Here is a 25785-nt window from a genome sequence, read left to right on the forward strand (position 1 = left end):
ATTATTATATTAAATAAAAACGGATATCTGTTAGTATTTTTAAAGTTTTTTTCTGATGGTCAGGAAGATTGGTAATTTTCCAGAGTGATGACTAATTCTGAAAAAAGTTGCTCTTTAAGTGCTCAGTAAAGATAGGAATTTGTTTTTGCCCTGAACTACGTCCTTTAATAACATTATTATGGTACAAACATAGTTTCATGATTTCAATAGCCAATAGGATGGGAAAAAAACAGGAGGATGGAAAGAATTTCCACCGAAACTGCTGAAAGTCTTGGCGGGCTGTGTGTTGAAAAGAATAATGCAACATTGCTTCACAGTAGAACAGACAAGTAGAATGTTAGCATACTTGCATGAAGTGGCTATACTGTTTTCTAAAAGATAAGTGTTCATTCACACCCTTTTTAATGGAAATTCTCTCTTCCACAACCCTTTTCCCATCCTGTTATTTATTGAAATTATGTAGGTAATGAAATAATGTTAAAACATGTATTCCAGTGAAAAAACTTCTCTTGCCTGAGAGCCAGACTAGCACTTTTTTTTAATAATCATTTTGAATACATATTCAAATGAAATTGCATTACCAGGAAAATAGGAAAAAAGACAGAAGCTTTTACACATAATGTCCTGTAATTTTTATAGTTTTTCCCTTAAATGAATTGCAGCTCATGAAAAGAGGAAAGAACAAGTTTTATTATGTTATAAAACTAAATTTTTTGTATAATGTGGGTTTTAAAACATAACTTAAAAACAAGTTTTTCTTTAGTAAAAAGTGATAAATTGTTCTATAAACGAGTATACACACACATACAAGGGTGGGGTGAAAGGTTTCAGGCCTGGATAAGAAAACAACATTTTTATGGGTACATTTTGATTTATTTTTCAACATAGTCACCATTAAAGTTTATACACTCAGCCCAGCATTCTGCAAGAGCGCTTATGCCAGTTTAGTACATAGATTTATCGAACTCCTTTAAATAACCATCTATGGCAGCAATAATCAGACCATTTATTTTATTATTAGCCAAGATCTCTTCTCTCCAAGCCATTTTTTTAGGTTAGGAAACAAGTTATAGTTGCTGGGAGCCAGATCAGTCTCATCAGCGGTCAAAATCAACATAAAAATTTCTCTGGATTCTGCCAAAAAAGCTTAAGACAATCATTTGAAAAGTTTTTTTGGCACTGTTTTTGGTTGGGCATGAGCAGATCCGGCACCCATTTAATGAACAGCTAGTTCAAGCACATGTGCAGCTTGTTCAAAACACATGTGCAAAATATTGCACATGTGTTTTGTTGACATGCTTACAGAGCATCTTTTGTTGACATCTCTTCCTACACCTCAAAAACTGATCTCGTCTCAACGATTCGAAGAAATTAGAGTTGAAAATCTTGGTGCAAAAGTGGCTACAATCCCTGGCAGTGAAATTTTATGCAGTGGGCTTGAAGAAGCTTGTTTAGAACAAAATATGCACTTGTTCTTAAAGCTTGTTTGTGTGAAAAGTGTTTAGAACGAAATGGTGATTACGTAAAAAAATAAAGTAAATATGTAAGTATTAATAAGTTTTTCATTTTTTCAACACTTCTCATTTTGTTGCCGATCGGCCCTTACTTTTGAACCATGCCTCATGTAATGTTGTGTTGCAGAGAAAGAACTTAGATATGTGATTCTAAATTTAAAAAAACTGTTTCATCTTTTTGTTGTTGTATTAGTCAACTGATTGTTTTTCTGTTAGATTTGATATCTTTTTATTAATGAATTATTTAGAAAGCATAATTTATATAAATAGTAACAGTAATAGATTCTTGGACTGTTGACATTTTCATGTTTTGTTTCATAGTTTTACTTGCAAATGATCAACTAAGAATTTAAAAGCTAAATGTAATCTTAATTTTAGCTTTTTGTGTCTTACTGATTGAGCAAAGATGTGAATTGAAGTATTTTAAGATTTGAATAAATTAGATAACTTAATTATTATGTAGGTATGACAAAGAGTTTCATATTTTTTACACATGATAAGTTACAGTTCAGTAAGAAATGCACTACTACCATTTCATTAACCATTACTGTTTTTAAGAATTGTAAAAAAAAAAATAATTTGTGAGGTGTTGTATGTCTCATGTGATAATTTGTAAAAATAAACTTAGTTTAATTATTTTGTACTGTTTCCTGAAGTTGCTACTATGGAGTAGATAGTTTATTGAAAAGACATTTGACACAATTTGTTTAAGAACCAATAATCTCGTAGATAATTTTATATATATATGAATGTGCATGTGAATATTTGTATTCTTGACATGGGGTATATAAATTTGTTTTGAAATGTTTTAACTTATTTGTCTCAGTCATATAGTGTAATGCATGTAAGGCACCTTAGGTACAAGAGACATTAGTTGGGCTTGCTTTCTGTAAGGTTAAGGATGTAGATTATACAACTAGTCCACTATGGTAAATACAATGAAGGAAATTAGTAAAGTGGAACATTGCATTTAAATGACATATATGCTGACATGTTGTAGTATCTTTGCCCCAGTTAAGGGAGTGAAAAACCACTACCTCCTGCTCCTTAGAAAATCTGTCATGAGATGCTTGTTATCTTGAGAATGGTCTGTCAGTGACATTTTGTTTCTTATGTCAGGTCACTTACGATCTTTCTTGCTATGGCACACAACAATTTGAAAACTGGTCTAAAACCTCTTACTATCTTTAATTATTAGATAGAAGGAATAGGATGTTTTGCAGATAAAATATTTTACATTAAAATGCCCAGAATTCAAAAATTCTTCTTCTAGGTGAGTGTTTACAGTCTCTCACATCCCAACCATCAAACTCTTCTATCCTGCTAACTTTCTGCCTCCAAATTCCTTCTTCCATCACTTCCATCATTCCAGACATCCACTTCCTTGGAGGTTGTTCACATTTCCTTGTCTCTCCTGGAGTCCATTCCATCATCTTTCTAGGCCATCTATGCTCCTCTATTCTCCAAAAATGCCCATACCATTGTAGTTTTTTTCCTCCAAAACATCAGTCATTGTACCAGTTGCCCCAATTCTTCTTCTGATCTCATTTCTCACGCACTGCATTCTAGAAACCTCCTGTGTAACACATCCATCTCCACAGCCAACAACCTTACCTCATCTCTTTTTCTAATTTCCCAAGCTTCTGACCCATACAGTAAAATGCTCTCAACAACCCTCTTGTATAGTTTCTCTTCATATTTGTTCAGACCACTATAAAGAATTGCACTTATGTATAACTATCGACCCCAAAGCTATACGATGATTTATATTTTTTTCTTAATTTCCTTCCTGTGATAATATAAAGCCTAGGAAATTAAAGACCTCAAATGCCTCAATGAACATTACCATTTATAGTCAAGTCATCTCCTTTTGCCCCAGCTACTAGATACTTTGTCTTCAAACGGATCTGATGCTGTGATCATCTGCAAACAACAATATATATATATATATATAAAAGACAACTTCTTTTTTTTTGAGGTGGGGAATACCATTTACATACGCTCCCAAAAGGGCAGTGTCAAACTTGCGACAGGTTCCGCTAGATGTTAGTAGTGTATGTATACCTGCGCCCTACCGACTAAACGTAGCCACCCCACCAGTCTCCCTCCTGGGACCAGCCCTCCAATTAAGCACTCTGCAGCCCCGGGAGGTGCCTTCAAGCTCAGGGGGATCCAGAGTCCCCATGCACCATCACTGTGTTTCTCTGTTCCATGGGTGGGAGCAATCCCCGTCTGCTTATGTCCTTATTTTTGGTCTTACGAATAAGAATATTCCTCTGTAAGGGGATTTTCCCCCTTATAAATACTACCGGACTTAGAAAAATATTTTCTTACCAAAAATTATTGTTTGGATTAACTTAGCCACCAGCTAATACGCGGGAAACCAAACAGCTGTTTGTAAACTCCAGCCAACCAGCTAGCCAACTATTCTGGCGGACCTTATTAACCTATACTGACTTCTAAGAAAAAACACTATATTTAAAAAAACAATCATACAGAAAATTTTCCAAACTTCTGTAACTGTTAAAAAACACTTCATCTATAAGATAAACTGTACCACAAAATTCAAAAGATCACCAAACATCACCTTTCAACTCCGGGAGTGCTGCTGTAGCACCATTTTTTTCCCCACCTTAGCAGCATTTACTTGATTCTTATGAAAGTCATAAATTGCTTTAAAGTTCATTGGATAAATTGCTTTTATGTTAGGTCACAATTATTACTAACAACTTTGAACAATTTCTTCACTGGCACCGTGTCATAAGCTTTTACCAGGTCTACAAAAATCATGTGGGTTTCCAAATTTCTAACTACCGTTTCACTCAAAAGTTGTCTCGGAATGGAAATATTATTCACACATGACCTTCCTGCTGTAAAACCAGCCTGCTCCTTTCAGATCACTATCGCCCTATTCTTATTTTAACAATGCATCCATACAACTTCCCAATAAACGACTTGACACTTATTCCTCTATAGTTCCTGTAGTTTGTTCCAGCTTCATTCTTATATATTGAAATAATGTATGCCAGTTCCCATTCCTTTGGCATTTCCTACTCCTCAATAATTCATCCATTAAAAATACTCTGCAATATTTCAATAACACACTCCAGATTATTCTTAATGAATTCTATTTAGATGTTTCCACAATCTGGTGATTTCTCATTTTTTATGTGTCTCAGTGCCCTATAATTTACTTTTTTTTGTTACTACACTTCACAGTTCTCTTTCAGTAATTTCTCATAATATCTTTCCTATTTCTCCATTTTGACCACTGACACATTTATCCTTTCACGTGTATCATTTTTCAAGCTTTTTACAACCCCCCATGCCTCCATGTTCTGATGCCACCCATATACATCTCAATTCTTTCCATAGTAAATATATTTTTAAGCTTGAAAAATGAGATATGAATTAATGGTAGCATAATTGCCTCTATATTTGCTTGTTTTCATTAGCATATTCAGTACTGAACTCTTGCAGGGGCTTGATCAATGCATATATGCAGCCTGCTGACCACACTCATACATTTGGTTGTACAGCAGATTTTCTATCTTTAGTGGTAGAGGTCAGCACTGTTGACTTGGCATCATATGTTAACGCATCAGAAATGTTTGTATTGTGTTACTGTGCAGTATGTTCATAGTTACATTGAACCAGGTTTTTGTTTGTTGAATTTTGAATTTGCTTTGAATCTTCATTACTTTTGAAAGAGGAAAAATTTATTTTATGAATTATTTGCATTTTAGTAAGTATTAATTAGATAATTATGATTTATTTTATAATTATATATTGAAACTAATATTTTCATTTTAAATAGTTTTTGGCAATTATTTATATCCTGTACAATAAAGTGCACGTTACATAAATATTTTTAATTCTATCATTATTCTTTTAAATAAAAACATTAAAATATACAATTTATTATATTTTCAATACATATTTAAAAGATGAATAGCATTCTGTACTTGTTTGTTAGATGTATTCTAAATTGTTCAGAAGAATTTACATAAAAATTAATTTTCAGGATATAAAAAAGTCAGATGAAGTCATTTATCTAATTAAAAGACTAGAAAATTAGTTAACGTAAAATTACCAACATGAATAAGTAAGAAATTAACGAATACACTCAATCACGCCCAAGTGAGCGTTCAGCTCGGACGGTTTAAATTCAATGCCTTTTCTTCTCTCGTGTGCACTACGCGTGGTCGTGTTTTTAATTGTTTTATATTCCCAAGTAATATTTAAATATTGATAACTAGTATTCTTATGTGGGTTAAAACACAAAAAAAATATATATATTTGGGTTAATACACAGATGAAAAAGAACCAGTGAGTATGTAAACTAGTATTTAATGATTGAATTTGTTCGCGATCGATGTATTTATATTTTATGCCGTTTGACATTAATTGTTAAAAAAATGAATCGGAAGTATTTTTAACCAATTTTGTTGGGAAAATACGTATTTCACTGACTAGGAACACTGTACTGAATTCTGTAGTTGCCGCGCTTTTGTGTCGGCAGCCATTTTGGATAACGTTAAGAGAAATAATTTTCTTTATTGTTCAGAACCTTTATTCCCAACTTTCGTAGTTTCCGCTGTTTTATATATTTATTCTTTTTTAGTTTATTTTTTAAAAAGATTTGTTGTTCGTGTTTCATTTGATTAAAAAGACTACATTAAAAAAAAAGAAAAAAAAGAAACGAAAGCTGTTGCGATGTAGGTAGCATTGTAGTAGTTAAATGTTTGCGTCCTAGCTTGACGAATCGTGTGTCTTTGAGGTTGGGAGTGTGTTGATTCGTAAGTTTAGTAATGTGAATTACCTTCGCGCTTTTTGCCATTCCATCTCGCGCTGTGCAGTTATGTTGAAATATGCTGTGTAATATATATTGATGTTTGTGTAAGGAACTTGAGTGGTTTATTGTCCATGGAAGTGGCCATTTTGTGCTTGGTTACTGTTGTTTTTTTTTTTAAGTTTTACCGGTAAATTAAAAGTATGTCAGGACTGAAAAGTTTAATTTTCATTCAGTTAATCTGATAGTTTATTGTTATTACAGGCCCTTTAATTTAGTTCTCAATATAAGATTCTGTCATTAGTTTCGGTAAATACATTTTATTCACTACCGCGTGAATTCGTTTTGTTAGATTTAAAAAGAATCTTTTTGTATCGGTTATCAATAATTACGTCGCCTTTGTGTTTTATTATACATCAGAATTGGTAGTAAACTGTCTTGTAGGGTTAGCTTGGTTTCATTCTACAGGTTATATAAAATCGTCCATAACATAACCTCATAATTTTCATTACACAATCCTTGTTATTCGTTTTTACATGATATTCAGTTTTCTAACCTTTGTTGCAGTTACTTTTAATTTAAATGGTTTCAACAACTGTTAAACTGCTACTGATTGAAGTTTAACTTGATGGTGATTTTAAATGTACATTTAAGGAATGATTAGTAACCTCACAAAAATATTTATGCTTCTGGATAGCCCCTGCCTAAATAAGTAGGTTTTTCATAACCATTTACAGTATATATAACATCTGGGATCTATTATCACTTGCTTCTGTTGTTTTTTATTTCTCCATATATATATATATATATTTTTTTTCATTGGATATTCAATGTCTCGTACACTAATAGATCCATTCCATATTATATATAACTACAAACTTTTAGTATTTCTTTCTTATGTTCGATTTGAAAATTAAAGAAAGTAAACTAAGTAGATTAGGTTGTGTTATATGAATTTGCAACTAATTTACCTGAATAGTTTATTGAAAATAAGAGATGAAAGTAGCAGTAGGTGCCAAGCTGGTTTAAAAACTTAACATTTCATCCTAACTCCAACACCATATTTCAGATATGCTTAAAAATATATGAGCTACAATTTTATGATTTATTTAAAATCATTTTTTTATTGTCAAATTAGAGTATGTATACTTTTTTGAATGGCCTGTAGAATTAATTTTTAAAACCATGGAGTTCTTGTATAAATATCCCGAATAAAATGAAGGTAACTGATCATAATTTTGAAGTTGGAACTTTTTTTTAAATGAAATTTTCAAAGTATACTATTACACTTGAAATTATTTTTTGCTGGGGCCTCAAGAAAGAAGAGTTTGTGTACTGATGCACTTCATATGATAACATTGAAGAGCTGGGTTCATCATTTATTTATAGCCTTAAAACATTTTTTAATTTATTTTACTGTGCTTTTAAGTGAAATTGGAAAGTATTAATGCTAACATTTTTTTTTTTGTTTTTTAATATATTAAATAAAACTCCTCAGCTCATGACATCAACACCTGAGCCTGTTCTGCAAAAAAGAACTTTCTTAGACATTAAATTCTGTGATTGTTGTTTTGTTAAAAGAGTTGTGCTTGTTTATTTTCAGTGTTGTGTTCTTTTGTTGTAGCCTTAGAATAGTTACATTGGGTGGATAGGTGTGTGTGAGTGAAAGCTTTTCTGAATTCTCTCACAAGTATAAGTTGTATACAGGAAGTGGTTTTGTAATAGAACTGCATTAATAAATATATTATTTGTGATGTAGAATACTACAAAAATTATGAGTTATTGACTTGTGTTAAAAGCTGGTTACCATAATAAATTTTTGTGCAGGTTCAAAAATAAAACCAAAGTTAAATTTGTTAATTTTCACCACCGCTTATACAAACTGCACATTACATATACTAAATTATCAGCTGATTGTAAAAAAGAGAAATTAAAAACAAGTGATCATCTATCTGATTTGTTAAAATGCTGGTATAAAATTATCTCTGCTGGATTATTTTAGATCATTAATATGCTAAAATTTACCTTATTGGATTAATACTGTTACTATCGGCCCTATCTGATGACCTTTCATCTTCATGCCCATTGATGAATGATTCTTTATCCCATTATTTATTTTCAGCAAATATTGATATACAGTTATTAAGAATGTTTTTCAAATAATAAGTAATTTTTATAAATTTTTGAAAACTAATAGAATCAGGAACATTAAATTTAAGTATCTAATCTAATGATTTTTAAAGAGATATTAGTTAAAGCTGTTTATCATTGCATTCTTCATTTCCTTGTCTTCAAACTGATACGTTCTGGTGGCATTTATATTGTCATTAGCATCCTTGTTATATGAAGACTTATTTTTATGCTGGTTCATTGGTTACTCATATTATTTGTAATGGTTTATTTGAAAAATAGGATACAATATATGTTGAGACACAATATATGTTTGAGATACAATATATACAATATATGAGTGGAAACAGATTGTTACTTGTGAAATTAATCTTAAAAGTTTTGATTCATCATTATGTGATGTTATTTTGAGTCCTAAGTGTAACATGACTATATATCATCTAGTATTTATATGGGTTTTTTTAATATAGTACAGTTAACATAGCATCACTGTGGAGTTTATTTTTTAGTTTAAATAATAATTGCACAAATAAGAAGCAATGAAAAATTTTTTAAATATTGTTTAATACAAGGTCTTATCAATCATTCTATTTGAATAGGACATATTTTTATCTGTTCTTATTTATGTTTCAGCCTAGTTATTAATATTTATAGTTGGAAAAAAAATCCTGAAGATGCCAAGAAACTTTGTTTAATCTAAATCTTTGTTTTCAGCTTAATATCTATTTTAATTAATGTAGTTTATGTTATTATTTATTAAATGTATGCATATGAAAGTGAGGAAACATAGCCATATGTTTCCTCATTTTTGTATACACTATTGTTAAAGTATATTATTTTTATTTTGACGTACATATAACATTAATTTGTTATATATACATGAAATATGTTTTATGTTTATGATGAACTTCTATTTACTATAAATAATATTTTTAGTATTGATTTGGTTACGTTTTACTTTATACATTTAATTTTAAACAAACTCACAGATGGCAGGCTTTTTTCTGATTTGATATTTCTCATTATTGTAACATCACTCATTGTGGTGTAATATCACTTTTTTTAATTATGTATAAATTACTTGAAGTACTTTCATGATTTTCATAGGAGTCTTATCTTGAGTAATTTTGTCAAAAATCCATTTGAATTTTACTAAGAGTAATTTTAGTTAATTGAAAAATATTTATAATAGACATTTGAGTCTTATTTAATATTTTTTTAGTAGAATTAATATCATAATTCAAAATGACGAGTAGTTTTAAATTAATGTAGTTATTTATCGTGTCATCCAGGTTCTTTCATGAGTGATTTAATGATTAGTGCTCATTATGGACAGCTTTCACCTTTTAGCCTTACAGTCCAATTTAAACAAATTGTTAGATTTTTATGAACTTTTTTTGTTAAGGAAGAACTGTAATGACAGAGAAATTTGAAAACCTAATACTAGAATTTTTTTATATCAGGCAATTTTTGTTATTTATGTCTTCAGCACATTTTTATAAAGTACATCGTTATTTTCCTCCCGTGTTTGTACCTATAATTATTTTATTCTGTTTGTGTTGCATTGAAATAAGCTCAGGATTTTTTATCGCAACATAGAGAAGCATGTATAATAAGAGATTATTAATTTTTCTTTTGTCAAACTGGTTTCATTAAACATCTTATCTGTAGCTGAGCCAACATTATAATAAAAAATAGACATTGAATTAAGAAATGATGAGAGCTCAGTTGCATATTTGTCACGTATGTAGTTTTATTCTTCTGAATAGTTACTCTTCAAGATTCTAGAGACCTAGCAAATAGATTACTCTGGGGTGATAAGATTGTAGAAAGAGGGTAAAAGGAATTTCATTGAAAGTATCTCAAAAACTATTGATTTTACTATTTTCAGAGCTGCTTTAAAGTTTATAAGATTCCCTTCAATGTTTTTTATTTTTTTACTTTGATAAGAAAATAACAAAGTTATAATGTTTGTAACTTTCTTAGCATTTCTTTTTTATCTCCCTTCCCAGTGCAAAATGTTATATATGATTGTCTTCTGCAATTAATTTTATAACTGAGGATTTATAAAATACTGTACTATTCAAAATCTTTTTGCAAATTGCTTTCTACCATAAACAAACTATATAGAAAGAGAGGTCATTGAAACATTTCAAGAAAGAGGTTCATCCCTTCTTGCTTTGCTTAGTCACTTAAGTTAAACCTCAGATTACACAAAACAATGTCAAAGAGGTTCTAAACTCATTGTAAATAAGTATTAATTATTGTTATTTGAACCATTCTTTCTCAAAATGAGTAATATCTTAATAAAACAAAAATCAAGTAGAAGAGTTTCATGTCTCTTAGCAGTTCTTTTAAAAATTTGTTCACTGAAAAAATTAAAAAAGCAACTAAAAGGTTTAATCCTCCTTGCTTTCCAAGAGCTTCTGGCTGACTAATTCAAAACTGAAAGTTTGGATTATTCAATCTCTTCCTTTTAAGTTCTGTTTCTTGAAAATCGGTAAAAACTATTGAAGCAGTGTGATTCCCAGATTCCATAAGCTCCTTCATTAAAAATGTTGTAATATTTAAATTTTATTCAACCTACCTCATTTTTCAAATTTACAAAAAAATTTCTGCATGTTAAAAGATGTCATCGTTCCCATTTGTACTATTTTTGTCTGTTAGTTTTTCACGTCACGTAACAGCCATTATCAGTTTTCATTACTCAATGTAAAAGGACTGTTCTTGGATCAACTTATAAAATGCATTTTATTTATTTGATTAATGTAAGATATCTGCTCACCTGTTTTTAAATTAACTTTCTTTGTACTAACACTTTATTTTCATCTAAATTTAACATTTATTCAGTGTCTGCATTCCATTATAAGATCCAGCTATTTTATTTGCTTCATTACTTAAAAGTTTTAATTTCATTAAGTTTTGTAAATTGGTAGATCTTTTTTAATTATTTATAATTTATCATATTACATATTCTGTATATTTTATCTCCTCTTATGTAATTTCTGTTGTAGTAGCAGTAAGATAATTTTTGGTTTCTTTTAATATAGTGTTAGATTTTTAAGTTTGAACTTAATTTTGATTCAGCCTAAGATTGAAGACAAATTTAGTGACTCATTAGGACCTAAGAATCATAAATTTCTAGTTACCTGCTGAAATATGCTCTAATATTGAAAATGCATAATATTTGTATTGTAGGACGTCTTGGCTTTAAGGTTTTGGGTTTCACGCAATAGACAACTGTGCAGTTAGAATTATATAGTTGTCAGTTAAGAAACAGTCAGCAGATAGCCTCTCCTCTACCACACCACTGGGAATACACTAGCTATTAAAATTAATCCCCAGAACTTCAAAGAATACAGTATATATAACCCAGTTCTTAATTCAAGGAGAGAATACTACTGAATACTATACTACTACTACTGAGTACTGAGAATACTACTGAATCTTATTTTGATATTCCTAAATGTAAAAAAAAAAAACAATACAATTTTACAAGAAGAAAATGTATGGCAATTTGTTAAATTGGTTGGATCAGACTAAATTTTTAGAACCATGTGTCAGCTGGAGATTTTTTTTGGTGGAAATTTTGTCCCTTATTTGAAATATTTAAATTCATCATGAACAAATTAACAAATAATTATTCATATGAAAGTACCGTTAAGTAATTTATCATAAAGTTAGTTTAAAAAAAGTAGTGATCTTTATTAACGGATCATGTGTTTTTATATAGTGCCTGTCATATTTATCTTTGATTTGTTGAGGTGGAGCTCAAAGTGTTAGATTAGCAACACCCGGTGCAACTGTATTGAAAGCTTCAAATCCTCAGACAGGAAAACAACAACAGATTATTGTACAGAAACCCGGAGGAGTAGCAGGTTCACCACAAATTGTAACACTAGTTAAAACCAGCCAAGGCATGACTGTTGCTACAGTAAGTTCGTATACATTGAATTAGACAAAAAAAATGTTATATTGATTTTATTTCTTTCATATTGTAGGATTCTGTTACTAGCTAATATCTTTGTAAAATTGAATATTTATTTTTGCTTGCTTGCCTGCCTGTGCTAATTCCAGACCAAATTTGTAGTACAAACCACACTCTTGGTACTTAGTACATTTAATAAAAAAGTACATGTTGCTGTCTTTTTATAAATTTATTCAGAAACAAAGAAAAGATTTTTATAAACTACTCATTGTTATCTCACAAATAGGTAGTGATAGTTAAATTATTATTGTTCTACCTTCATTCACAAAGCTTCATGGTAACAGAGTCCAAACATGTTATTGTTTTTAGAATTGCTTTCATTTCCATGTTGGTAGTGTTTAAAAAATGTCAGAACTAAAGAACTCATTAGTCATTACTGAATGCAGTTACATCAAATAAAAAAATTATAAAATAATGTACACTTGATTGAGTAATTGAATCAGTGATAAGACAGTTAGATTCTTCTCTTCAGGACTACTAGATAATCAAATAACAAAAACTGTTGCTATTTGTGATATATATTTAAATGTGTTTGTAGTTATTACACCATAAAATTTGTTGTAAGAATGACTTGGAAAAAAATGACTTTCAAGAATTCAGTTTTAAAGGATAACTTTCTGTAATTCCTATACATCATTTGTTTCAATTAATGAAAATTGAAAAGTGATGAAGTTTTAAAATTGTTAATGCCGAGGAAAGAAATGATTCTGAAGTCAGCTGACGTCTGCCCTATCTAGTATTCAAAGAACGCAGTAAATAGTTGTCCCTCACCTCAATGTATGTAATAATTTGTAAACATTTATACAAGTGTATTTTTTAAATAAAAGATTTTATTTTTTCTGTAACAAACCGTATAAATTGTTCTGACCTATTCTTTTGAATATAGAACCTCAATACCTGTTGAATCTACTAACACTTCTTTTTTGTGCTGTTATGATTTAGTAAAATGGTTTTAAACTGCAGCCAGGAGTTTGTAAATTATGACTTTATATATATATATATAGAAACATACACACACAAAGGCGATCCAGAAAGTAACTTACAATTGTGCCTAGCTTAGAGATGAGTGGGAATAGAGCCGCCATCTTGGCATCAAAACTTTTCTACATTCAGTATGCTTCAAGCTGTCATATTGTGTGAACTGTGATTTTCTACTTTGTTCGTTGTGAATTATTGAAATGCGCGCTTAAACAGAAAATCCTGCGAGTTGTGAGGTGCGTTCAGTGACTTGGTTTTTACTGGCAAAAAACCTCAAACCAATTGAAATTCACTGGCATCTTTGTGAGGTGGAATAATGAGTGAAGATGGAGTAAGACCGTGGTGCATTCAGTTTAAAAGTGGCCAAGCCAATGTTCATGATGAGGACTGAAGTGATCGGCCTAGCCTTGTGACTGATGAACTGACAATGAAAATCAACTATGAAATTTGTGAAAATCACCACATTACAATTACGGTACTCTTACTTATTTCCCCCAAATTTCACAAAGTTTATTGTATCGGGGAAGCTTGGTTATCACAAGTTCTGTACAAGATGGGTGCCAAAAATCTAAGGCGGCATATTTCTACAGAGAAGGAATTTCAAAGCTTGTGCATCGTTATAATAAATGTCTCAATTTAAATGGCAATTATGTAGAAAAATAGTTTAAAATTGTCCCTTTCAAATGTCTATATTAAATTTCTTGTTTTTTTTTTTTGGTTGGTTTTTTATTTCAAAACGTAAGTTACTTTCTGGAAAGCCCTCGTTCATACACATACACGTGCACAATTTCAATTAGGTTAATTATCATTCCAGAAGATGTATTACAATTTGACTATGATCATTTTAACAGTAATGTAACTATTATGCATTGGTTACTAAGCAAATCTGAATCTTGTGAAGTAATCAATTATCATGGAATTATTATTTTTTTGATAAAATTTGTTCAGTGAAGTTTATTAACAATGGAACTTATAAAAAAAAAATGTATCAGAGTGCTCAATGTAAAGGAGCGTAACCGTAATATGATGCAGAACTACAAGCAGTAAGTTTTGATCGATCATATCACATATAAATGATTTTATATAGGTAATCTGGCCAGTTAGTTAGTGCTCATAAGCTGTGGAATATATACAGAAGTAGTTATGTTGGCTTTTACAACATAACCAACTTTATAAAGTTGATATATTTTACGAGAACTCTTTTATTGGTTTTTGTTAAATCTTATATGGAATTATTTTTAATAGTTAACTGAATTTTTTAATATTTCTTTTTAGGTTCCAAAAGTAAGTTTAATACAAGGGAAACCAGGATCCAACATACAAGCAGGATCCAAAGGTATCCCCCAAGGTGCTACAATTGTGAAACTAGTTAGCGCACAAGGTGGACAAGGTAATTTTTTTTCATTTTAGTTCATGGATATTTATGATATTCTCTTTTCCCTCTCAGCACTCAAATATTAGAGTGCTGTTTTTGTTTCAACCTCTAATCATTCATCTAAGTAAACAAGAGGTAGGCGGGAACCAGGTCTACGCATCGTGCAATTGTGCCCCCCCCCCCATCACAACCTCTGCCATTGCATCAGTCTGAGCTGAGCTACGGGCAGCTGAACATGGCTGCTACAGTCGATGCTCCCACCAAATGTGAGTTGTGAAATATTTTAAGTTTTCTGTAAACAGAAGGGTTTAGGGCGGATGAAATTCATTGCAGAATGAGCTTAGTGTATGGTGAAAACTTTACGAGTGATGATAGTGTACAGGAATGGTGTAGGAAATTTAAAGAAGAGTGAACAAACAACCATGATGAATGTGGGCAAGGACGCAAGTCTGTTGCTACAGTACGCATGATTTAGCGTGTTGATGATTTGTCTGTGTAAGACAGAATTTTATGATAAGTGAACTCTGTGCAGGAATCCCAGAAATTTCAAGGCCTTCACTTAATTGTGACTAAAGATCTAGGATCCCAGAAACTGTGTGCATGTTAGGTCCCAAAAATGTTGAGTGACAATCTCAAAATGTAGTGAGTGGCATCAGCTTTAATGTTTTTCATCTGGTGTGATAATGAGGGGGAAGATTTTTTAAAGTCTGTCGTTACTGGTGATGAGACTTTGACAATCCAGAAACTAAAGAACAGTCTAAGCAGTGGATGCACACTTCTCCAAACAACCCAAAAAGGTTCAAACAGACACTGATCAACAGGAAAACAATGGCTACAGGTGTTTGGGACCATAAAGGTGTCTTCTTGGTGGACTTGATGGAGCAGAGGACAACTGTAACAGAGGAAGGTTATTGTGAATATTTATGTCGCCTCTGCAGAGTGTTTTAGAACAAAGAGGTATGCTCTCATCCGGTGTTGGTTTGATCCACAACTGCACCGTGCCGTGATGCAAGACCTCAACCAATTCAAGGAGGATGTTTTCGACCATCCACCGTGTTGTCCAGACTTAGCACATAGTGATTTTCACCTCTTTTGAGAATTGAAGGCATGATTGGGCAAACTACACTTTGCCACCAACAAAGAACTTCAGCAGACAGTTAAGATGTACCTTACCTTAACTGGCGGCAAACTTCTTTGAAAAGGGCATCGGAAAGTTGGTGTCATGATATGACAAACGCCTCAATCGTTTTGGCAATTATGTAGAAAAATAAGTTAGATACTACTCAACTTTTAGTAATAAAATCATTTTATGTCGATGTCTTTTTTTTTTTACAGCCCATCGAAGGTAAAAAAAAACAGCCCTCATATTATAGATCATTGTTAGTAGTTAGTAGTATAATATAGTTAGTAGTATCTTTAGGTAAAAAAGAAATTAATAATATTTGCAGTTTGAAAAATAAAAATTGTAATTTTCTTTTGTCAGTATTTACATTTTGTCTTTTTTATTGTAGCTGGACAGAAAATAATGACCACGTCTATGAAGAGTATACCATCTAATGTTGTAACTGTAAATAAATCAGTTGTAAGTGGTTCACCTTCTGGTAAACAACAGACAATTGTTATTACAAAACCAGGGGTCGGGCGACAGGCTGCTCAACAGATTATCGTTGTAACTACTGCATCTGGACTTAGAACAGTCCAGGCTCTTTCTACTTCACAAGCCGGTCAAGGTACATTATTTGTTTATCAGACTCTATAGTAATTTTGTTGTTGTAAATTAGATCTCAATTAAGGAATTTGCAACTAATGTCAACAGTTTTCTATAGATGTGGTTCTATTGATAATAAAGTAGAATGGTGTGTAGTAAAGTACTAATATTGCTGTTTATAAACAGTTAATCTTATTTTTTTACATTAGTTGTTAAAAGAAGTAATAATAAAAACATTGTCTAATTCTGTATTTTTTAAAAACTGATTTAATAATTACCATAATTATACTCGGCCACTAGTAGAATCTATTATTTAATTTGCAAATCATTAAGCCAAAGAAGAGCTTTTAACATATTGTTTTATTTTTATGTTTTACAGTTACACAAACATCAACAGTATCAATGCTTCCAGGAACTGTTCAGACAACTGGTACAGGAGCTGGTATGCGCATGGTGATGGTTTCATCTGCTGGTGGTCCAGCTTCTTCCATTGGGAAACCGATTACAATTACTGTTCCTGGAGCTGGTTCTGGAGGAATGCCAAAGACAGTAACTATTACTGGAAAGACTGCAAGCTTACCTGCTGGCTCACAAATACTTCCACAAGGATCAACTCAAGTAAAAAGACACGATTATTTCTTAAGTCTGTTATAATAGTCGTTTACGTAGTTAACCAACATTAATAATATTTGTTGACTTTTAACTGTATAGTGTTTGCATTTTGATTTCTGCTAATAAAAGTAAGTTTCATTGTAAAAATCAGCAGAATGCCCTGTGTATTGCAACTGATTAGCTGCTGTTTCTGATGAAAAAGCCAAATTTCATGTATCAGTTGAAAGTTATAATTGAAAGCTATTTTTCCTTTCTATTTTTTGTCTAAAACGTTATACAACATTTATTGTTATGTAAAGTAATGATGTTTTGATTAGAAACTTAGTTGAATTAATAACAATAAAAATGAAACTGTAACTTAATCGAGTTGCCAATTCACTTTCTGTACTTCAACTTTGGTGAATCTACTTGCTTCAGAGCTATTATCATACTAAAAGTAATTCAGTTCAATAAATGTTTTTTTATTAGCAATACAATAGCAGCCATTTTAATCAAAATGTCAGTTTTTGTTAGTACTATAATTGTCCACAACAGTTACAATAAAAATTAATTGATTTAAGTTAGTTTTAGTAAAAGTGACTGAAAAGAAACATCTATTAATAAATATACATTGTATTTTAATCTAATAACAATTGGTTTAAAAAAATGAGTTCCATCAAAATGTAAAAAGGTGACTTATTTTCAAGGTAAAGTTGCCTTTTTGTTATTAGTGTAGTAAGTTGTTTATACATTACACAGATTGTTATATAGATGTTTTATTGTTTAATACTAAACAGCTGCATTTACTTACCTCATCTGTTTTGTGTAATATAATGTACTTTGTATAGAATATACACCTTTGTGAAGAATACAAAGTGTGAAGGTATATTTTCTGAGAAAGTTGAAGTACTCTGAAACTGATAAAATCCTATTTATTTTTTCACTGAATTTGTTAAAATATTTTAAGTGCCTCTTTTATTTCTTGCAGCAAGCAATTACAATTGGTGGTAAACCAGTAACTGTTCAAATGGTTGGAAGTCAGAAGACAGTCACACTTATGCCTCAAAATACTGTGAGTTCAGTCAGCACTACCCAGAATTCAAACATTATTCCATTAGGTAAAGGAGTGAACTCTCCGACTAACACAGACAACAATACAGCCAAAGTTGTTATGCTGCCACAAGGACATGTCCGACAAGCTGCCACTGCCCTCGGTTAGTAGATATTTCATAACTGTTATAACTGTACATATATATTTCAGAACATTTTCTAATCCTTACAGATGCTGTTTGCAAAGTAAATAGGTAAAATAATTTATGGTATTAATCTTTTTATGTAAATATATTTGCTGGGTTAATAAATATTCTAGAATATTTTAATTCTACTGCTGCTGCCACCAATCCCTAAACATTAATTGTATTGTTATTACAGTGTACAAGCAGAAACTGTCATTACAAGCACCCTTTTTTTTTTTTTTTAATAAAAAGGTAAAGTAAAAAAGTTATTTGTTATAGTTAAATTCCATTAACATTAATTAATTTTTTGTTATATTTGAAAACGACATATAGTTTAAAAATTATTTTTTAAGGAAAATGTTATACTGAGTTTTTAATGTGTTTATTCAAGATTGATTGAGAATTATATTATCAGTCAATTAAAGAAAGAAAAAAACCAGTATCTTTAACTCACCTGTGTTTTATTACAGCCTGTGATTTATGTTAAATACTTACTTTATTTTTAATCGTTTTTCAGTTTAAAGTTCAATAGAGTTGTATAAATTTATTGGTTTAAATTTGTAGCATTCTACAGAGGAATTGTTTGTTAATGCTGTAGAAAAACACTACACTCAATTATAATTTAAATGATGCAACAGATGATTGAAGAAGTCATGAAATGTCTACTCTATGTTGATAATTTCAGAAAATCTTTGTTCGGCCAACAAAATATTCAGATAGTGGTTTCCATTTTATAGTGTACAAATTCACAAGACCAGAGATCTATGATGAGAGGCATATACAGGTTTGTTGAGGCCAAAAAACATTAAAAAAAAAATGAGGATTGATACTACTTTGATGAGCTACTACATTTTATAATAAAATTATTTATCTTTTAATGTAATGGTATTTAAATCACTACAATAATTTTAATTCATATATTTTTAAAGTAAAATATATCTTAGAGTTTATATTAGGAAAATTTTCAAATTCTATAAAACAAATGATTTAATAAATAAAAATTCATGTGTGTGTGTGTGTGTATATATATATATATATATATATATATATATAGTGTGTGTGTGAGAGAGTGAGAGTAAGTAAATAAGATTAATTTTGATATCTTAATTTAATTAGGGCATCTCAAAGTTTTTCATCATTATAGAAATGTATTTATTTAAAAGAAAAATTGATAATAAAAAAATATATATATTCTGTCAATATTCACTTTATGAACATGTGTTTATATATAATTTTTTTATGTAAATATGTATAGACATAAACTACAAAGCATTTAATTTAAATAAATTAATTTTATTTATATATATATATATATATATATAATTAATAAATCTCTCTCTGTATATATATATATATACATATATATATACAGAGAGAGAGAGAGAGAGAGATTTTGCCTTAAATAATAAAATTATTAACAATAATTTTCCACTGACCAATTTTGTAAGAAATATGTTGCTTGGACCATATTAAATATGTATGTTTGTTTTCACCAAGATTTGGAGTGGACCTGCTTTATGCTAAAATACAAGTAATACCATTCTGTTTAGAATTGAAACATTAAATAAATAAAAATAAGCCAGTAAATTATATACAGTATATGACGACAGTGGAATATTAAATTTTAATTCTCTATGATATTAAGAATTATGAAAATGCTACAGACTGCTGGAAATCTACCTTCCTAACTGAAGTGGATAGTACTTACAATCAGACCATTTTGTACAGTACACAATATTATAAGAAAAAATATATGTATATTAAAAATTATATATTGCTATTTTAGATTCAACTGCATAACCCTGCAAGTTAAAAAAAAAGTCATATTAAAAACTATTTGTATAAAATTATAATAAACAGATTCACAGAGCTTTATTTTTTAAATTTTATTAGTATCTCCAAAAAGGCCTCCAAGATTGGCAGTAAAATTGAAAAACAATTGTAATTAATATAGTGAACTACAGAAAAGAAAAAAATTGACTTCGCCAGTTTTGTGTAGTTAAATAAAATGCACACAAAGAGAGAGAGAGAGAGATGTGTATGTGTGTCATTCAAATTGAGTTTCTAAAGAATTCTGATGTAATTTAAATTTTAGATAATTCTATCATATTTTTAAAAAAATGTCCTTAAAAAATATATCTTCCATGAAACCATATTGTAAAAAAAAAAAACATTATAAAAAATGTAATGTCCAGGTTATCTACAGAATTTTGGTCAATAATACATTTAAACCATTGACAATAATTTAGTGTTTTCGCATGATCTGTAGGTTTCAGTTCTTGAACTCCACATTACTTTGTAGGGAAAATTTTCAGTTCTTTTCTTACAGCTTTATGTGCGGTAGCAAGTTTGATATCTTGCTGCTATGCTAACTTACCGATTGACTTTAATAGACTTCTGTATCTATTTTCCATTTCAGCATCTTTAACAGAGCCTGTTGCCCGAAACTTTGAGACTTTCCTATCTATCTTCCACTTCAGCATGTTTAACAGAGCCTGTTGCCTGAAGTTTTTCAGTAAGAGTTTGAACTGCGTTGCGGTGAGGAACAGAAGTATTTGGAAACTTTTCAGAAAATTTAACTAAGTCAGTATAATTGTCATCTTCAAGAAAAGTGTTCAGTGAAAAAAATTAATTCCTCTACTGAAAGGACCGCTACATTTCTTACTACTATTGATTTCAATAAACTAAATGAAACAAAGAACATTCACTCACAACTCAACAACTGATGTCTTGGTTTATTACTGAGCAACACCCAGTGAATCCACAGGCAACCAATCTAATGCTGAAAGAACACAATGCATCACATAATTATAAAGCATACTGTACATCTTTTTAAATACTCTGTGTGTGTATATATATATATATAATATAATAAAAATAGTCTGAAAAATGAAATTTTACTGTTAATATTGCAATTGGTCTGTGAAATGAAAAAAAGTTTGACGGCTGAGACTGTGGAAAGGAAGGAAGAAAGGATCGTATAAAAAAAAAAAGGAAAGATGGAACGGGATGCCAAGGCTCAACACCCGCACTGAGTGACTGTGTACCTGGATAGCGTAGAAACTCCTCATCATTATTATCTGTAATTATATTGTGAATTATTTTTAACATCCTGCCTCATTAAATTGGTAACGGCACAAGAATAAGCTTAAAAGTTAAGAATTAAAACTGCATCTTTTTAGCGTTTGTGGAGTATATACTTTCAGATTGGCTTCTATAAATGTCTGCAATCCTTTTTCTGTAAGTTCTAAGATTAATTATTTTCTGTTTACATTTAAAGTCAAAGTTTACTTATTTACTCGCCGAATGGAGCTTATTAAAGTATATTTTCTAATGGAAATTCTCTGAAAATAAAAAAAAACTATGTGATTTTTGTTATTTCAGCAGACAGTTCTGGAGATGCAGCTCTGGCAGCTTTAGCAGCAGAAGCTGGCTTGTTAGAATTAGTTGGAGGTGATACCGGTGAAGGAGAACCCTCCTCTGCCAGTAGCAGTGAAGTTGGCCATCAAGGACAAGGTGATGCTAGTAGTACTGGAGCTAGTGGAGGCGTTGAAGAAAACTCGGGTGGAAGTGTTGGCGATGGTGCATCCAGTAGTACGCCTGGAGATGTAGGTGATGCCAGTGGTGAGAGTAGTGCTCCTCCTAATCCTGGAGGTTAGTGGGCAAAATTTATTTTAAAAACTTTAGTTTTTATACATTTGTCTCAAACGCGAGTAGAATTAGACTTCTTGCTGTTCAGTCACAATATCTCTACCTATAAAGTAAATTGTAGTATATATATTTGTAATTTTGCACTATAAAATAAATATCTTTATTGGCATAAATGGCCTAGCTGTATGTATTAGCCTCATATTTTTATGGTTTTAGAAGATTATTAAACATATTTAAGATCTCGTTAAACTTTACGTTATACAGTCAACTCTCAATTATCCATGAGTGATTTAACCGCATTGTGGCTTAACCGTGATGCCTTTCAGAAAAAAATGGTGTAAAAAAAACTTACAAAGTAGCTAAACATTTTAAGTATTTCATTGTTCTGTGATAGTTTTTTCTCCTTCATTCATTTGCTACTTGAATGTGTGCTTTTGAATATGGTGATGCTGTAATTTAGTTCAATGTGGATATGATAGGACAGTAGTTCAATGGGTGATATTATACTATGCAAAATACGAATTTCAATTAAAATAAAGTGTTTTCAGACACTAAAACAACATTCAGTTGCACATTTAAAAATAAAAAATCTGAAAGTAAAATGCACAATAGATTAATTTTTTTTTACTAGGTGTGTAATAGTATAGTGTACTGTATTTTATTTTATTATTTACCATTATATCTTAATATAATATTGCATGTAAATACTGTACTGCACTACAGTACAGTTAGATCATTCTAATCTTGGATCAACCAAGATTTTGCTATGGTATTGGATTATATGCGATCCTATTCCTGGTTATTGTTGCAGATAATCAAGAGTTGAGTGTATTCAAGAAAATTTAATCCACCACTTCAAATTGATTAAGATAGTGTCTTGTTAAATAATTGAAACAGTGCTAGTATTTCAGTATTAATTTTTTTAAGCTGGTTTTTTATTAGGTTCTGTAAAATCTATATGAAATAACTAATTTATATCTTATTCTGAAAAGTCTGACTATTATTATTTCTTTTATAATTAAATTGAAGATCAGAAAGATCACTTACATTGAGACGTACAGCATTGTACTTATTGAAGTTTTTGCTTATATTCACTTTTACTTTCTTTCCTCTGCTATGCATCTAATTATCCCATTATTATATAGGCCCAGAGGATTAAGAGGAGTATAAAATGCAGGCTTAATCAAAACATCAACATTTGTACACATTTTAATTAATCTGTTCATGGTATTTTTAAATTGAAAAGTCCTATGAAAAACTGATGTGATATCATTAACAGAATTGTTTGAAAGTCATTTGTACTTCAGTACTTACATCTTAGTTTTATAGGATTTATTTTATATTTTAGTGTTAAATGTTAATAAAAATTTGCTAGTACTTCTAATATCTTATTTGTAAATGTATATCTATTTTCAAAGTAAAGTCACGTTTCAATCTCAATTAGCAATTACTGCAGTATATCTACAAAAAAGAAATACATTTTTTAGGGGAAGGAAGTGGAAACAATGCTCCAGCAGATGAACCACCTGATGATGAAGAAACTGAAGAACCACAGGATGATGATGAGGAAGAGGAGGAGGAGGAGGAAGAAGAGGAAGAAAGTCAAGAACCTCCTCCTACAACAGAAGAGAATGCTGATGATGATCAGCAACAACCTCCACCTACTGCACCGACCAATCCAGATGATGGAACATTAAGTGAACCTGCAGCCGGTGGAGAACGTAATGGCCAGGAAGCCGTGCAAGAATTGTCAGCTAATCAAGCCCCTGCTGATTCTGTTGATCAAGAAACTACTCGACACCAGCAGCCGACTTCATCGTCAGAACAAATGGAAGAACCAGGTATGAAAAGATGGATTAATTTCTATTTTCTTTGTGTAAAGTAATTTGTGAAACATAGTTGTTTTGTACTTATAGTAAAGTAAGTTACTTTGTAATGTTAGGTCATAAGTGACCCTATACATCACAATTTGCCTCAAAAAACAGCATAGGCATCTGAAGAGTAATAAATATTTGTTCCAGGCTTACTAGGAAACGGGGTTGGAAACTAGGAAACTAGGGTTGGTCTAGTGGTGAACGCGTCTTCCCAAATCAGCTGATTTGGAAGCCGAGAGTTCCAGCGTTCAAGTCCTAGTAAAGCCAGTTATTTTTACACGGATTTGAATACTAGATCATGGGTGCCGGTGTTCTTTGGTGGCTGGGTTTCAATTAATCACACATCTCAGGAATAGTCGTACTGAGAATGTACAAGACTACACTTCGTTTACACTCATACACATCATTCTCATTCATCCTCTGAAGTATTATCTAAAAACTGTAGTTACCGGAGGCTAAACAGGAAAAAGAGAGAGAGGCTTAGTAGGAAAACCCACCGGGTTAATCTAGTGAAGGACACGTCTTCCCAAATCAGTTGATTTGGAAGTCGAGAATTCCAGTGTTTAAATTCTAGTAAAGTCAGTTATTTTTACACGGATTTCAATACTAGATCGTGGATATCGGTGTTCTTTTGTGGTTGGGTTCCAATTAACCACACATCTCGGGAATGGTCGAACTGAGACTGTACAAGACTACACTTCATTTACACTCATACATATCATCCTCATTCATCCTCTGAAGTATTATCTGAACGGTAATTACTGGAGGCTAAACAGGAAAAAGAAAAGACTTATTAGGAAAAGTAAGGATGAAATATTTTGTCACATTGCTTTAAGCTAAACGGTTAAATTGCATTGCACTAAGTTTGCTACTGTTGCATATTAGTGTGCTAAGCATTCCACTGAATTTCTGGTAATATTCAGTCCTACAGTTAACATTTTGTTCTTTTTCACACAGGGACTGTGGTAAAATAAACCTCCATACTCTCAGTGACCAAGTGACTTTGGCTGGTGTTTCGTGTACCTTGGTTGATTTACATATGTCACAACTATGAGAGAGACCAGGACAGAAGTGTAAAGCAACAAAATGCATTACTTTTTGTCACAAGCTAGTCACAGAAATATTAGCATTATTGTTTAATATTCCTACTAAATAATTGAACAGTTAAAAGTATAAATAATTTTTTTTTATTTTTGTCATTTATTGTACAATAGAAAAGGTATAAGTTTGTATATGAAGGTAAGTCACTCCTCTTACTTTTATTTTTAAGAGAACATTACAGAGATTAAAGAAATTGATAGAATTGAATGTTTTTAGTTGCTTTATTTTAACTTGAAATTTTTTTTCATGTTTGTCCTCAGATCTTGTATCCTTAATTTAACATACTTCCTGACATTGCCTATTGGTGAAATTTTGCACAGTTACTAAGGTCGGGTGACAATACAATATTCCACCATTACGTTTGTAAACATCTCCCCTCTACGGGGGTAAATTGAGGGTGGAAATTAATAGCGTGGGTGTAAAAAATCTTTTGACATCTAAATTAACCTACTAATTAAACTCATGAAATGTATGGTAGTAATTTGATTAAAGTATGACTAAAAAATATAAAGCAAGTTTTTAAAAATTTTTGTAATATTTAAAAATAACTTAGAAGATATTTCTGTACACGGAATAAGTAGAAATTGTGTTTTTATATTGATTTTTATCCAGTACAAGTAATTTTTTTTTAATCAAAAGATGTTTACTTTATTCTAACTTGGTACATTGAAACTTTTATTGTTTTATGAAAAAATATTAGTACAGTGTTGAGGTTTTTTTTTGCTCAGAATTCTTTCGGACAAAACAGATTGATGTGAAATTTTGACAGTAATTGGGAATAGCTCAAGGAACAAAAGTTATATAGTGCCAATGTGTGTTTTTACCCTGGGGATGGATGCCACCCCTTC

At 30.9% G+C, this 25785-nt stretch overlaps 1 protein-coding gene across 4 annotated transcripts in view; it reads left to right on the top strand.

Moving 5' to 3' along the window:
• Positions 1-25785, top strand: part of Hcf (Host cell factor) — a 135150-nt gene that overhangs the window by 65697 nt on the left and 43668 nt on the right. For 3 of the 4 annotated variants that reach the window (XM_075363461.1, XM_075363464.1, XM_075363463.1), the window contains exons 9-15: positions 12201-12370; positions 14678-14792; positions 16289-16507; positions 16865-17103; positions 18065-18290; positions 21696-21965; positions 23450-23803. In XM_075363461.1, the coding sequence (XP_075219576.1) occupies positions 12201-12370; positions 14678-14792; positions 16289-16507; positions 16865-17103; positions 18065-18290; positions 21696-21965; positions 23450-23803 (1593 nt within the window). The remainder of the gene's footprint in view (positions 1-12200; positions 12371-14677; positions 14793-16288; positions 16508-16864; positions 17104-18064; positions 18291-21695; positions 21966-23449; positions 23804-25785) is intronic. The other variant, XM_075363462.1, reaches the window with a different exon arrangement.

Source organism: Lycorma delicatula, chromosome 4, assembly GCF_047948215.1.
Source record: "Lycorma delicatula isolate Av1 chromosome 4, ASM4794821v1, whole genome shotgun sequence".
NCBI lineage: Eukaryota > Metazoa > Arthropoda > Insecta > Hemiptera > Fulgoridae > Lycorma > Lycorma delicatula.